Source organism: Melanotaenia boesemani, chromosome 21 (assembly GCF_017639745.1).
Source record: "Melanotaenia boesemani isolate fMelBoe1 chromosome 21, fMelBoe1.pri, whole genome shotgun sequence".
NCBI lineage: Eukaryota > Metazoa > Chordata > Actinopteri > Atheriniformes > Melanotaeniidae > Melanotaenia > Melanotaenia boesemani.
In genome coordinates, this window is record NC_055702.1 from 5,141,377 (window position 1) to 5,157,249 (window position 15,873).

The following is a 15,873-nucleotide window of genomic DNA, read 5'->3' on the forward strand; positions in this document are numbered from 1 at the left end:
TGCTGCCAAGACAACCTACCTTAATTAATTTATTCGAAGTTTAAATTTAGCGTTCTTCACGTTGTTTATTTAAAACCGAGTACTTCAGTTAAAGATTGTTAATCCATAAATATGTGGTTTAAAAGACCTTTAAACGAAATAACTATTTTTGATTGCACAAAACTGTGAATTGAACGAAAAATACGCGCCGGAGGCTGTTCTGATAGTAGCACAGGGTGAACAGATCGACAAATCAACCTAGAAATCCAAAGTTCGGTAGGACATTTTGACACGGAAACACTTTTTGACACAACACCTTCCCACACGTATCGACGTTGCACCACCGTCTCTGTGGCGCAATCGGTTAGCGCGTTCGGCTGTTAACCGAAAGGTTGGTGGTTCAAGCCCACCCAGGGACGACTTGTATTTATGCAAATATCACTAAAGCAATCAAACGAAACAAAACGTCTTGCTTACAATGACAGATCATTAGTCAAGCTCATTCTTCCTCTCTTCCCACACGTATCGATGTTGCGTCACTGTCTGTGATTTGGCACTGCTTGGGTCAGGAGAGTCTGCTCTCTCCAATGGCAAGCCAAAGTGGTCAAAATTTGCCACTCCTCTGGTTTGTAATAAAACGGCGTTAAATAAAATTAAATTTCTTAAAGCTTCGGTAAACGCCGAAAAATACGACGTTTTTGGTGGTCATTAAACGGCGCTTTTTTTTATATCATTATAACCGTTATTATACTAATTTACATTTATTATACTAATACGAGTACTATTATTATAAGTATATCAAAGGTGTCATAATATGATAATTATTTCGTAAAATCTTATTTTTATTTCATTTAATTTGTTATTTAATTGCCACAGTACATGTTAATAAACATTAGTACACGAAAGAATGATGCAGAAACATGGTAGATTATAGTAAAGAATGCCAATTTCGGTAGTAGGTACCATACTTTTATGGGGTAATTTATGCTGCCAAGACAACCTACCTTAATTAATTTATTCGAAGTTTAAATTTAGCGTTCTTCACGTTGTTTATTTAAAACCGAGTACTTCAGTTAAAGATTGTTAATCCATAAATATGTGGTTTAAAAGACCTTTAAACGAAATAACTATTTTTGATTGCACAAAACTGTGAATTGAACGAAAAATACGCGCCGGAGGCTGTTCTGATAGTAGCACAGGGTGAACAGATCGACAAATCAACCTAGAAATCCAAAGTTCGGTAGGACATTTTGACACGGAAACACTTTTTGACACAACACCTTCCCACACGTATCGACGTTGCACCACCGTCTCTGTGGCGCAATCGGTTAGCGCGTTCGGCTGTTAACCGAAAGGTTGGTGGTTCAAGCCCACCCAGGGACGACTTGTATTTATGCAAATATCACTAAAGCAATCAAACGAAACAAAACGTCTTGCTTACAATGACAGATCATTAGTCAAGCTCATTCTTCCTCTCTTCCCACACGTATCGATGTTGCGTCACTGTCTGTGATTTGGCACTGCTTGGGTCAGGAGAGTCTGCTCTCTCCAATGGCAAGCCAAAGTGGTCAAAATTTGCCACTCCTCTGGTTTGTAATAAAACGGCGTTAAATAAAATTAAATTTCTTAAAGCTTCGGTAAACGCCGAAAAATACGACGTTTTTGGTGGTCATTAAACGGCGCTTTTTTTTATATCATTATAACCGTTATTATACTAATTTACATTTATTATACTAATACGAGTACTATTATTATAAGTATATCAAAGGTGTCATAATATGATAATTATTTCGTAAAATCTTATTTTTATTTCATTTAATTTGTTATTTAATTGCCACAGTACATGTTAATAAACATTAGTACACGAAAGAATGATGCAGAAACATGGTAGATTATAGTAAAGAATGCCAATTTCGGTAGTAGGTACCATACTTTTATGGGGTAATTTATGCTGCCAAGACAACCTACCTTAATTAATTTATTCGAAGTTTAAATTTAGCGTTCTTCACGTTGTTTATTTAAAACCGAGTACTTCAGTTAAAGATTGTTAATCCATAAATATGTGGTTTAAAAGACCTTTAAACGAAATAACTATTTTTGATTGCACAAAACTGTGAATTGAACGAAAAATACGCGCCGGAGGCTGTTCTGATAGTAGCACAGGGTGAACAGATCGACAAATCAACCTAGAAATCCAAAGTTCGGTAGGACATTTTGACACGGAAACACTTTTTGACACAACACCTTCCCACACGTATCGACGTTGCACCACCGTCTCTGTGGCGCAATCGGTTAGCGCGTTCGGCTGTTAACCGAAAGGTTGGTGGTTCAAGCCCACCCAGGGACGACTTGTATTTATGCAAATATCACTAAAGCAATCAAACGAAACAAAACGTCTTGCTTACAATGACAGATCATTAGTCAAGCTCATTCTTCCTCTCTTCCCACACGTATCGATGTTGCGTCACTGTCTGTGATTTGGCACTGCTTGGGTCAGGAGAGTCTGCTCTCTCCAATGGCAAGCCAAAGTGGTCAAAATTTGCCACTCCTCTGGTTTGTAATAAAACGGCGTTAAATAAAATTAAATTTCTTAAAGCTTCGGTAAACGCCGAAAAATACGACGTTTTTGGTGGTCATTAAACGGCGCTTTTTTTTATATCATTATAACCGTTATTATACTAATTTACATTTATTATACTAATACGAGTACTATTATTATAAGTATATCAAAGGTGTCATAATATGATAATTATTTCGTAAAATCTTATTTTTATTTCATTTAATTTGTTATTTAATTGCCACAGTACATGTTAATAAACATTAGTACACGAAAGAATGATGCAGAAACATGGTAGATTATAGTAAAGAATGCCAATTTCGGTAGTAGGTACCATACTTTTATGGGGTAATTTATGCTGCCAAGACAACCTACCTTAATTAATTTATTCGAAGTTTAAATTTAGCGTTCTTCACGTTGTTTATTTAAAACCGAGTACTTCAGTTAAAGATTGTTAATCCATAAATATGTGGTTTAAAAGACCTTTAAACGAAATAACTATTTTTGATTGCACAAAACTGTGAATTGAACGAAAAATACGCGCCGGAGGCTGTTCTGATAGTAGCACAGGGTGAACAGATCGACAAATCAACCTAGAAATCCAAAGTTCGGTAGGACATTTTGACACGGAAACACTTTTTGACACAACACCTTCCCACACGTATCGACGTTGCACCACCGTCTCTGTGGCGCAATCGGTTAGCGCGTTCGGCTGTTAACCGAAAGGTTGGTGGTTCAAGCCCACCCAGGGACGACTTGTATTTATGCAAATATCACTAAAGCAATCAAACGAAACAAAACGTCTTGCTTACAATGACAGATCATTAGTCAAGCTCATTCTTCCTCTCTTCCCACACGTATCGATGTTGCGTCACTGTCTGTGATTTGGCACTGCTTGGGTCAGGAGAGTCTGCTCTCTCCAATGGCAAGCCAAAGTGGTCAAAATTTGCCACTCCTCTGGTTTGTAATAAAACGGCGTTAAATAAAATTAAATTTCTTAAAGCTTCGGTAAACGCCGAAAAATACGACGTTTTTGGTGGTCATTAAACGGCGCTTTTTTTTATATCATTATAACCGTTATTATACTAATTTACATTTATTATACTAATACGAGTACTATTATTATAAGTATATCAAAGGTGTCATAATATGATAATTATTTCGTAAAATCTTATTTTTATTTCATTTAATTTGTTATTTAATTGCCACAGTACATGTTAATAAACATTAGTACACGAAAGAATGATGCAGAAACATGGTAGATTATAGTAAAGAATGCCAATTTCGGTAGTAGGTACCATACTTTTATGGGGTAATTTATGCTGCCAAGACAACCTACCTTAATTAATTTATTCGAAGTTTAAATTTAGCGTTCTTCACGTTGTTTATTTAAAACCGAGTACTTCAGTTAAAGATTGTTAATCCATAAATATGTGGTTTAAAAGACCTTTAAACGAAATAACTATTTTTGATTGCACAAAACTGTGAATTGAACGAAAAATACGCGCCGGAGGCTGTTCTGATAGTAGCACAGGGTGAACAGATCGACAAATCAACCTAGAAATCCAAAGTTCGGTAGGACATTTTGACACGGAAACACTTTTTGACACAACACCTTCCCACACGTATCGACGTTGCACCACCGTCTCTGTGGCGCAATCGGTTAGCGCGTTCGGCTGTTAACCGAAAGGTTGGTGGTTCAAGCCCACCCAGGGACGACTTGTATTTATGCAAATATCACTAAAGCAATCAAACGAAACAAAACGTCTTGCTTACAATGACAGATCATTAGTCAAGCTCATTCTTCCTCTCTTCCCACACGTATCGATGTTGCGTCACTGTCTGTGATTTGGCACTGCTTGGGTCAGGAGAGTCTGCTCTCTCCAATGGCAAGCCAAAGTGGTCAAAATTTGCCACTCCTCTGGTTTGTAATAAAACGGCGTTAAATAAAATTAAATTTCTTAAAGCTTCGGTAAACGCCGAAAAATACGACGTTTTTGGTGGTCATTAAACGGCGCTTTTTTTTATATCATTATAACCGTTATTATACTAATTTACATTTATTATACTAATACGAGTACTATTATTATAAGTATATCAAAGGTGTCATAATATGATAATTATTTCGTAAAATCTTATTTTTATTTCATTTAATTTGTTATTTAATTGCCACAGTACATGTTAATAAACATTAGTACACGAAAGAATGATGCAGAAACATGGTAGATTATAGTAAAGAATGCCAATTTCGGTAGTAGGTACCATACTTTTATGGGGTAATTTATGCTGCCAAGACAACCTACCTTAATTAATTTATTCGAAGTTTAAATTTAGCGTTCTTCACGTTGTTTATTTAAAACCGAGTACTTCAGTTAAAGATTGTTAATCCATAAATATGTGGTTTAAAAGACCTTTAAACGAAATAACTATTTTTGATTGCACAAAACTGTGAATTGAACGAAAAATACGCGCCGGAGGCTGTTCTGATAGTAGCACAGGGTGAACAGATCGACAAATCAACCTAGAAATCCAAAGTTCGGTAGGACATTTTGACACGGAAACACTTTTTGACACAACACCTTCCCACACGTATCGACGTTGCACCACCGTCTCTGTGGCGCAATCGGTTAGCGCGTTCGGCTGTTAACCGAAAGGTTGGTGGTTCAAGCCCACCCAGGGACGACTTGTATTTATGCAAATATCACTAAAGCAATCAAACGAAACAAAACGTCTTGCTTACAATGACAGATCATTAGTCAAGCTCATTCTTCCTCTCTTCCCACACGTATCGATGTTGCGTCACTGTCTGTGATTTGGCACTGCTTGGGTCAGGAGAGTCTGCTCTCTCCAATGGCAAGCCAAAGTGGTCAAAATTTGCCACTCCTCTGGTTTGTAATAAAACGGCGTTAAATAAAATTAAATTTCTTAAAGCTTCGGTAAACGCCGAAAAATACGACGTTTTTGGTGGTCATTAAACGGCGCTTTTTTTTATATCATTATAACCGTTATTATACTAATTTACATTTATTATACTAATACGAGTACTATTATTATAAGTATATCAAAGGTGTCATAATATGATAATTATTTCGTAAAATCTTATTTTTATTTCATTTAATTTGTTATTTAATTGCCACAGTACATGTTAATAAACATTAGTACACGAAAGAATGATGCAGAAACATGGTAGATTATAGTAAAGAATGCCAATTTCGGTAGTAGGTACCATACTTTTATGGGGTAATTTATGCTGCCAAGACAACCTACCTTAATTAATTTATTCGAAGTTTAAATTTAGCGTTCTTCACGTTGTTTATTTAAAACCGAGTACTTCAGTTAAAGATTGTTAATCCATAAATATGTGGTTTAAAAGACCTTTAAACGAAATAACTATTTTTGATTGCACAAAACTGTGAATTGAACGAAAAATACGCGCCGGAGGCTGTTCTGATAGTAGCACAGGGTGAACAGATCGACAAATCAACCTAGAAATCCAAAGTTCGGTAGGACATTTTGACACGGAAACACTTTTTGACACAACACCTTCCCACACGTATCGACGTTGCACCACCGTCTCTGTGGCGCAATCGGTTAGCGCGTTCGGCTGTTAACCGAAAGGTTGGTGGTTCAAGCCCACCCAGGGACGACTTGTATTTATGCAAATATCACTAAAGCAATCAAACGAAACAAAACGTCTTGCTTACAATGACAGATCATTAGTCAAGCTCATTCTTCCTCTCTTCCCACACGTATCGATGTTGCGTCACTGTCTGTGATTTGGCACTGCTTGGGTCAGGAGAGTCTGCTCTCTCCAATGGCAAGCCAAAGTGGTCAAAATTTGCCACTCCTCTGGTTTGTAATAAAACGGCGTTAAATAAAATTAAATTTCTTAAAGCTTCGGTAAACGCCGAAAAATACGACGTTTTTGGTGGTCATTAAACGGCGCTTTTTTTTATATCATTATAACCGTTATTATACTAATTTACATTTATTATACTAATACGAGTACTATTATTATAAGTATATCAAAGGTGTCATAATATGATAATTATTTCGTAAAATCTTATTTTTATTTCATTTAATTTGTTATTTAATTGCCACAGTACATGTTAATAAACATTAGTACACGAAAGAATGATGCAGAAACATGGTAGATTATAGTAAAGAATGCCAATTTCGGTAGTAGGTACCATACTTTTATGGGGTAATTTATGCTGCCAAGACAACCTACCTTAATTAATTTATTCGAAGTTTAAATTTAGCGTTCTTCACGTTGTTTATTTAAAACCGAGTACTTCAGTTAAAGATTGTTAATCCATAAATATGTGGTTTAAAAGACCTTTAAACGAAATAACTATTTTTGATTGCACAAAACTGTGAATTGAACGAAAAATACGCGCCGGAGGCTGTTCTGATAGTAGCACAGGGTGAACAGATCGACAAATCAACCTAGAAATCCAAAGTTCGGTAGGACATTTTGACACGGAAACACTTTTTGACACAACACCTTCCCACACGTATCGCCGTTGCACCACCGTCTCTGTGGCGCTACTTGGGTCAGGAGAGTCTCCTTTTCTCCTCCAATCCGCAGTCTCTCTCTGTCCAATTGGTAATGGACATTGCCAAATCAGCTGCCTCCCTGTCCAATATGCTATTGGACCTTAGACCAATCAACGTAAGGCATGGGCGGAGCCAACCGCTCGGCGCTTCTGTCGGACGAGCCACTTCGGATTTTTCCGTAATCTCAACGGTCGGAAAAAAACAGGGTGAGTATCTGTAATTTTTAAATTTATTTTAATGACCTGGTTAGTTTATCCGTGTGTCCTCTGTCAGAAAAAGATGTTCTGTCCTTTATTTTATGTTGTCTAAATATGTGAACTTTCGTTAGCTTAGCGAACCGAGAACACCGGTATGCTCGTTACTTTAGCTTTGTGTTTCTTTTCTGCAAGAAAATCACTTTGTTTAAAATAAGTCGAGTTAATTTCATGAGAGCGCGGGAGCTTTGCAAGATACTGTATATGGAGTTAATAATAAAAGAAAATAAAAAAAAGAAAAAGCGTATCGTTGTGTGAAAACCCTGCAGCTAGCTGATGAGTCGAACAGGAGCAACAGGTAACTAAAAAAATGTAAAGAACAGTGAGATAAACCTGCTTACAATTAAAGAACAGTCTAAAAAAAATTAAAACGTATTTTAATTATAAAATTTGACTTGGACTTTTTGCGCCTTAATAAAGTTAAGGAATCCATTCCAAATTTACAGTAAGTGAATGATCTAATTAGTTTCACTGTACTCCTGTTACACTTTGATGAACACACAGTGTTTAAAGTCAAGCCTATCTTTAGATGACAACCAAGACCAAAAGCCACAAGGCCATGGGAGATGGGGAGTGGATGTCAAGGCTGAGGGCCTTTGCCAGCACTGGAGTTTGGCCCCCAGGAGCCGGCAACAGGCCAGCGCCAAGGCAACGGAAGTGGCATGACCTCTACCAAAAGGTACAGTGACTGGCCTTTACTGTTTTTGCTTGCCTTTACTGTTTTTGTGCATTAGTATGTAGATCTGTTGAAGAAAATGTGCACTGTGATGATGCATAGGATGTACATTTCACAAAGAACTGCAATCACTACACAGCAGGCTTAATAACATTGCTTTTGTTTTTAGATTGAGAAATGCCCCATGCAGGCCAAAGGGCAGTCTGGCTTGTTTGGTCAGGCCAGGACCTGCAGTTGTGGGTTCCATGCCAAGGTGATCAGTTTTAACAATATTATCTTCTTTCAAATCTTACATCACATGTCTGTTGCTGTGCTTTTGACACCCCATGCCCCACTTTTGCAGCCTGCCACCCAGTCATCTCCTCCCTCCACATCATCTGCAGCTTCAGCCTCTGCTCCTGAGGCCCGGACATATTTGCGTCCCCCTCTAAGTCTGTCCATGGTGAGTATTGCCTTAGCTATACATGCTGTATATAATTCCCACACTGCTTGCTTTAACATCAGTTTTCATTTGTGTCGTCTTACAGTTCACAAAATCCCACTATGGTGGCTCATTGTCATCTGCAGTGCAGCCAAATTTGGTGAAAAGAAGGACCCCCAGTCCTTCACCTGTGAGCACCCCCAGTCCTTCACCTGTGAGGACCTCCAGCCCTTCACTGTCTTCTCTGAGGACCCCCAGCGCTTCTGTGTCGTCTGTGAGGGCCCCCAGCCCTTCACTGTCTTCTCTGAGGGCCCCCAGCCCTTCTGTGTCATCTGTGAGGACACCCAGCCCTGCACCATCCCAGGGGAAGTTCCCAGTTTGGGAACAAAACCCTGTACAAGCTGACGCATCTGTAAGTCAGGAATCAAAGCTCAGTTGTCCAACTCTGTTTGTATGACATCTATTACAAGGTTATTCTGCATATAATAATAGGACTTTTGTTGGTTGTCATCTTGCACTCAGGGCGAACCGGGAGGACGTGCGTCATCCCATGCGGGATCCTCAGCTTCATTCTGGCTGCCGGGTGAGCTGAGCAAAACCATACCTCTGCAGGACCAGAGGTGGATTGCCAGCACCCTCTTTCCCTCTGGCAAACTGCGGCCAGATTTGAAGCTGTGGTATGAGCCCCCTGTCCCAGCGCTCATTTACCACCAAACACCGACCCCAGAGCCTTTCTTCGCCCATCGCCTGATGGCATGGATGCCCTACCACCTGTGGAAGGTGAAGATCGCCTGCCCTACTTGTGGAAAGCAGTTGACAGGCGCTGGGGTCCACAAAAGGGCACGGAAGGTCCTGGACATCGACCGGTACTACCTGCTGGTGACAGAGACACTCAGGTGCACTGTGTGTGTACAGAACTATTTGTCAACCAGCCAGACTGTCCGGGACCAGCTGGACCTCCCTCATCGGCAAATGTTCAGACTAATCCTGACCCGCAAGTGAGTGAAGCCGATTTGAATAAAAAATTCTTTTAGTTATTTATACAACTTAAAAACTGTCCCATCATAAACATGTTACTAATCATTCACAATGCATCAACACAGGTACGCCTGTGACATCCGTGTCATCAGGCTGCTTCGGGACAGGACCCTGGGCAACAGTCCAGCACGGCTGGTGAAGCAGCTAAGGGAGAACCATGGGGAGGAGTGGCTCAACAGGCTGGCACACTATCTGGGGGAGTGTGCTAAGTGTGTGGATAAGCCAAGCCTCTTCCCGGTTGTCTGCCAGGAGCCCCCGGAGCCAATGGACATCCCCACCAGTCGCTGGCTGTTGGTCGTTTATGGACAGGACATCCTCTCAAGGTTGGACCACATAAAGGCCAGCATCACCTCCACGTTTGGGTCCATCCTTAAGCTGAACTCCACCAAAAAGGTAGTTAATGATCTAAAAGTGTGGGGAGCTGTGTGCAGTTTGCACCCCAAGTTGCCACTGGTTGCTATTTCAGTAACAAAGACAGATTATGCTATGTGATAGAATGTGTGAATATGTATAGTTTTGATTATCATTGAGTGTGTAACAGGACTACTTTGTATGTCTGCTACATATGCTACATTTGTATGTCTGCTTATAATTAAAATTGTTCTAAGTTTTATTTGTCGGATCTCAGGAAGAATAGCTGCAGTTTTGCTGCAGCTATTGGGGGATCCAATTAAAACAATAAACAATCAACAATGCTTAAATAAGTTGTAAGTTTCTGTGCTGCTGCCAGACATTTTGTGTAAAAACATTTTGTGTAAAGAATTTTTCTATCTCGATTGTTGTCACATCACAGATCACGAAGAAGCTGACCGGCACCGGCAGGGGCACAGCTCTCTGGCTAACCTCCGTCAGCAACGAGGTCGGCCAGATCCTGAACAGCGTCTTGACTGTGCAAGAGGGGTTGGGAGTAAACAGGATGGCGTCGGGCCTGATGGAGCGGTACCGCCAGGCAGCTGTGTCACCCCCAGTTCTTATGTATGTGAACTGTGGATGCTGTGTGGATGAGGGGGCCAGCAAGCTGCAAGTGAGGTTTGGGGAATGGCCAGACCTCCACATTCGCCTGGATATCTGCCACTTTATGAGGAGGCTGGCTGTGGGCTGCACCACCGATGCTCATCCCCTCTACCCCACCTTCATAGGCTGCCTCTCCGCCTGCATCTTTGAGTGGGATGCTGGGGATCTCGCTCTTTTGAGGCAGGCGAAGAGAGAACAGCTCAGACTGGAGGGTGTGCCTGGCATCACTGATCTCCTGGTGGACAGGAGAATCAGTAAAAAAGAGCTCAGCCAACACTGCAGACGGAGGACACGGGGTGAGGAGGCCACCATCCGCCTGATTGACCGGCTGCTGCAGGAACTGGGAGGGGCGAAAGGAAGGGACCTGATGGGTGTGCCTCTGCTGGACATGGAACAGATGGAGCACATCTGGAGAGTGCAGAAACGCCATGTCAGGTGCATCCAGGACATCCCAGGTGTGCAGCTGTACACTGAGACAGGCACCACCACCAAGGGAGGCATTGTGCTCAGAAAGTACCGCTGTGCCAGAGGCTCCACTTCTTTAGAGTCTTTCCATTGCCATGTGAACAGGTTCATTCCAGGTTAGTGGATCTTATGTGTGTCAGTGTATTGGAAGAAACTATAATTCAAAATGGAACAACTGACACAAACATGCCTTGGCATGAATATGTTTTCCCAGGAACAAGTGCAAATGCACTTCATTTCCAGCTGTACCTCCTGGAAGGCCTGAACAGGTGGAACCAGGACCGGGGAAGTGCAGCAGTAACCAACAGGTCCTCATCTCTCCTGACATACGCTGGGGATGCAGCTCAGTGTGTAAACACCCTCAGCTCAAAGGTGTTGAGTAGACCATATCTGCCAGCCTTTAGGCCACCGGCTAAATACACTGGTATGATTATTTTATATCAAGTTGTCTGTAACTAAAGCAAATCACACGCTCACAACACCGGACAAGTTGTCTTTAGTTGTTAATGATGTAAGAACTAATAACATGCAGTGTGTCTGTCTGATATTTTTCACAGGAGAGCTCATCGGGGTTGATTACATGCTGAGCCAGACTGGACAGCCCCTCAACGTGTCCCCCGACTCAGAGGAGACAGACAACATGCTTCAGGAGGTGGGCGAGGGGGAGCAAGAAGAAGAAGACGAGGGTTTTGAGGAAGACCAAGAACTGGAGTTCATCACTCCATCTCTCCTCGATGACCTGAGTTTTTCAACCACCTGCCAGCCTGCTGCCCCCTCCCCTCCTGCTTCCCTCTTCACTGCTCCCTCTTTGGACCCTGCCTCCTCCTCCTCCTCCTCCTCAGTGGCTGCTCCCACTTTGGACCCTGCCTCCACCTCCTCCTCCTCAGTGGCTGCTCCCACTTTGGACCCTGCCTCCACCTCCTCCTCCTCAGTGGCTGCTCCCTCTTTGGACCCTGCCTCCTCCTCCTCCTCATTGACTGGTACCTCCCAGGCTGCTGCCCCACTGGGTCCGCTGGATGTCTCCTCATCTTCCAGTGATCTTGGGGTAAATAAAGCCCACAGATGTTTCATTAAATGAATCCACTCTGCCTGCTCACAGTCAGACCTCATTGTTTTTTGTTTGGTTTTTTCAGGCTGTTGATGAGTCCAGTGTTCCAGAGATGGACAGGGTTGACAGCCTGGCAGAGTATCTGGTTGAACTGAGGAACCAGCCCTCCCTTGCCCTCAACAACCAGCAGGTTAGTAGCATTTATTATTTTGCTTGTATGAAACATGAAATTAATGGAAAAATACTTTCCTGTGCCATGCAGCATTTTAATTATCATCTGATCTGTCGCTCTGTTTAGGTGAGCAACATTGTTGCTCTGTGGCAAAACCTGCTGGAGTTTGACAAGCAGAGGGTGGTGTTTGCTGCCAGACACCAGAGCAGGCTGGATACGGGGAGGTTCAGGTCACCCAAGAAGAACCAGGAGTTCACTCCGGAAGTAGACAGCCTCAAAAGGCACGCCCTCACCACCACTGCCCCTCTTGCCCAGTGGCCAGATTGCTGCCGCCTGATTGAGTCCATTTTTGTCCGGCTCTGTGACATCCACCGTAGTCCCAAGAAGAGGGGGGCAATCACAGTGTCCAGATGGGACCTCGTCTTGGAGGACTACAGGCAGATCAGGCGGCGCATTCTGGGTAATGGGACGGTGATGCAGCAGACCACCCTGCAGCTGGGTGACGTCAGTCACACCACCCTTGTGCAGTGGCACAATAAAAGGATGAAGAGACAGGACACTGCAGTGATGTTGCAGGGGCTCACCCTGCCCAGTCACTTGTGTGCAACAGCCGATCCTCTTCCTGCTGCAAACGTGCAGCCGTTATTTGCAGCCCCTCAGCCTGGCCCCTCTCACCAGTACCAACTCCCCAGCAGCACTGTGGGCCAAACAAAGACGAAAAAAAGAAAAACCTCACCAGCATCTGAGCCCCCCGAGGCATCAGTCAGAGTGAGGCCTCCTCACCAGCGGCAGCTCTTTCCTGCCCCACCTCCGCCCCCTAGCCCTCAGCTGGTGATGCTCCCTCCTCCAGCCTCACAGATGCTGCCTGTGTTTCTGGCTGCTCCACGGGTCTTGGGTGTCACCTTCCCATTTGCTGGGGTTGCTGCCCCTGCTCTTGCCCCTGCTCCTGCTACCCTCCGTAAACGGACCCGCACAGTATTACATAATACATGCAATAAATGCGGACAGTTTAGGACGGCAGAAACTGGGCACAGCCAGTACAAAGGCATTGTGTACTGCCCCTCTGTAGAGACTGTTCCCAAAGAGCAGTGGTTGGAGGATATTAAAAAAACAAAACAATAACTGTCCTCCCCTGACCCTCCTTTTAAAGGGACAGAGGTAATTTTGTACATAGTTGTAATTATTTTGTGTATAACAGTTTTTGTAATATAAAAGTTTGGTTGTTACAAAGTGGTCACATCACCCTGTTTTGTTTTTTTGGTGGTTGTTGTTGATGTTGATGTTGTTGTCGTCGTTGTTGTTGTTGTTTGTTTTTTAATAAAATCCACACATGTTTGGAAACAGTGTAATGATGTGAGAATTTTATTTTATAATAATTATAAATAGTAATAATTTAGCATGGTTTATATTTATTCAAATAAAATAAATATATAATAATATAATAAATAATAATAGAAATATAATGAGAAATTATAAATATATAGCAAACAACATATATACATATATATATATATATATATATATACATGCATATTATTTAATTTATTATTTAATATTTCATAATTAATGGGCTACATAAGTGATTGATCAGTTGTAATGATCAAAATCAGCTTGATTAGCTTGCATGAAAGATAAGTCTTCCATGTGAACATACATATCAAGCTTGTAAGGTATTTAGTGGGTTTAGTTACATTTAAAAAATTAAATACATGCAATGATATGCAAAAACATGACAGCTACAATAAAAATATGCACACAATCACACAGGTGTACATAAAGACTTAGAAAAGAATAGAAAAGGAAATGAGAAATTTACCCCATTTTCAATTCTTTCGCTCTATTCTTCGTCTAAAAGTTCCTAATATTTACAACTATTGTCTAAAACCGAAAGAAAATAGAATGGAAGGTTTTGGCCAGCGCAGGAATCGAACCCGCGATCGCTAGATTGTCGCCATTTTTTTCTCGCTTTTTCTTTTTTTCTCCCGCTTTCTCTCCCCCCCCCCTTCTTCCCCCTCCTTTCCAATTTCTCCCCCTCGTAGACAGACTATCCTTCCCCAGCTTTGGCGCAATCGGTTAGCGCGTTCGGCTGTTAACCGAAAGGTTGGTGGTTCGAGCCCACCCAGGGACGATTTGTATTTATGCAAATATCACTAAAGCAATCAAACGAAACAAAACGTCTTGCTTACAACAACAGTTCATTAGTCAAGCTCATTCGCTCTTTGTGTGCCACCGTTTCTACAATTATTATCTTACATATTGAAACTTTCTGCCAACAGAAACTGGAATATATATATTACATTTTGTTGTTTTCACCTCTTGTTTACTTGCTTTTCTACTTGTTTAAATTCAGGTGTAAAGAACAACTTGGTTAGGACTGACAAATCATCACTGCTTGCCTTGAAATAGACCATTTGAAATTATCCACACATGTTAAAAATCTTCATTTTCAAGTTGACTGGGGTGTTACTCCAGCTCCATCTGTAAACAACAGAAAAAGTGGGATAACAATAAAAAAAAACCTCCTAAAGATATACATCAATTTTCACATTTTATTTACGTTACCATCACTATTATATGGACAGAAGTGTAAGAACTTCTGCAGCTGAAGAACTGAATGCATGACCTGAATAAATCTGACCTAAATCATAAAGAACTCCAATGAAAGTCACATTTTCAATCTCAGTAAGCAGCAATAGGGAAAGGCAAGGCTAATTTGCACATTCATAGAAACCAAAATAATAATAAAAAAAAAAATTGCAATACAGTAATTTTGAAGTATCACATGGTAATGAATGGTATCTATACAAAAGTTGATTTGATTAGATTTTTTTTAAAGGGCCAAATACAGACTTCAGATTAAAAAAAAAAAATAATAAATTTTCACCCCATTTTTTTCTTGGGTTGGGTTTTAAAGGTTTAATTTAATATATATATATATATGTATATATATATATAAATATATAAACCTTGAAAGACCCTCAGAAAACCTGTAACATCAGTTTAAAAGATTACAAGTAAGTCTGGCTGCTGAGAAGCAAATACAAAACTGTGAGGGATACTTTTGCTCTTTATTGTAATTTCAGCCCTTTCTGTTCTTTTTATTGTGTTCTTTCTAAAAGGGTGTTAAGTTCTGCAGGATCATTTACACATTCAAACAGGCAGGTTCAACTACAGCGTTTGAAAATGTGTTCATATTTCACATTCAGTCCTGCTGATAACTGAAATCTCCTACACTATTTTCAGTGCTGTGGCATGTTATTTTTCAGCTAGCCTCAAGGAAAACTGAACTGAAGTGGCATCAGCTGATTAGTGTTTAAGTCTTTGTAGCTCTAATTGCTAGCTGACCTCCCAGTTCTGTCCTATCAGCACAATCGAGGGGGAGCCGGGCAATCACTATTAGCTGTATCTCGTTATTCTGTGGAGACAAAAGAGAAAAGTCTGAGCTTTGTGATGTTGGAAGTCATATTACATCCACAAAAGTAGATAAATGTTGCACAGTTGAAATATATGACTTTTTATTGCCTACATCATGAGTTGTTTTACATATTTCATAGTATGTTGCTTTTCTTTTCTTACTTTTTGCATGATTGCTTGAGAAGAGTTAATGTTTTGAAACTACAAACATTTTTTCTTAACAAATCTTTGTATACAAACCATATTTTCTCCCATCATTGTCCTCCTGTGTCACA

General features: G+C 41.0%; 1 protein-coding gene and 8 non-coding genes across 9 annotated transcripts; all 9 read left to right on the top strand.

Annotated features, from left to right (window-relative positions):
- The first annotated feature begins 324 nt into the window (after positions 1 to 324).
- On the top strand, positions 325 to 398 carry trnan-guu. Its single transcript has one exon. It is a non-coding gene; the product is annotated as a tRNA-Asn (tRNA).
- Positions 399 to 1,288: 890 nt separating this feature from the next.
- Positions 1,289 to 1,362, top strand: trnan-guu. Its single transcript has one exon. It is a non-coding gene; the product is annotated as a tRNA-Asn (tRNA).
- Positions 1,363 to 2,252: 890 nt separating this feature from the next.
- Positions 2,253 to 2,326, top strand: trnan-guu. The gene has a single exon. It is a non-coding gene; the product is annotated as a tRNA-Asn (tRNA).
- An 890-nt stretch (positions 2,327 to 3,216) lies between these two features.
- On the top strand, positions 3,217 to 3,290 carry trnan-guu. Its single transcript has one exon. It is a non-coding gene; the product is annotated as a tRNA-Asn (tRNA).
- An 890-nt stretch (positions 3,291 to 4,180) lies between these two features.
- trnan-guu lies at positions 4,181 to 4,254 on the top strand. Its single transcript has one exon. It is a non-coding gene; the product is annotated as a tRNA-Asn (tRNA).
- Positions 4,255 to 5,144: 890 nt separating this feature from the next.
- On the top strand, positions 5,145 to 5,218 carry trnan-guu. Its single transcript has one exon. It is a non-coding gene; the product is annotated as a tRNA-Asn (tRNA).
- An 890-nt stretch (positions 5,219 to 6,108) lies between these two features.
- On the top strand, positions 6,109 to 6,182 carry trnan-guu. The gene has a single exon. It is a non-coding gene; the product is annotated as a tRNA-Asn (tRNA).
- Positions 6,183 to 7,879: 1,697 nt separating this feature from the next.
- Positions 7,880 to 12,042, top strand: LOC121632973. The gene is made up of 9 exons (XM_041974816.1): positions 7,880 to 8,029; positions 8,196 to 8,279; positions 8,370 to 8,468; positions 8,554 to 8,859; positions 8,970 to 9,445; positions 9,551 to 9,878; positions 10,279 to 11,080; positions 11,179 to 11,388; positions 11,522 to 12,042. The coding sequence occupies exons 1-9, from the start codon at positions 7,880 to 7,882 to the stop codon at positions 12,040 to 12,042; spliced, it is 2,976 nt and encodes a 991-aa protein (XP_041830750.1).
- A 2,199-nt stretch (positions 12,043 to 14,241) lies between these two features.
- On the top strand, positions 14,242 to 14,312 carry trnan-guu. Its single transcript has one exon. It is a non-coding gene; the product is annotated as a tRNA-Asn (tRNA).
- Positions 14,313 to 15,873: the final 1,561 nt, after the last annotated feature.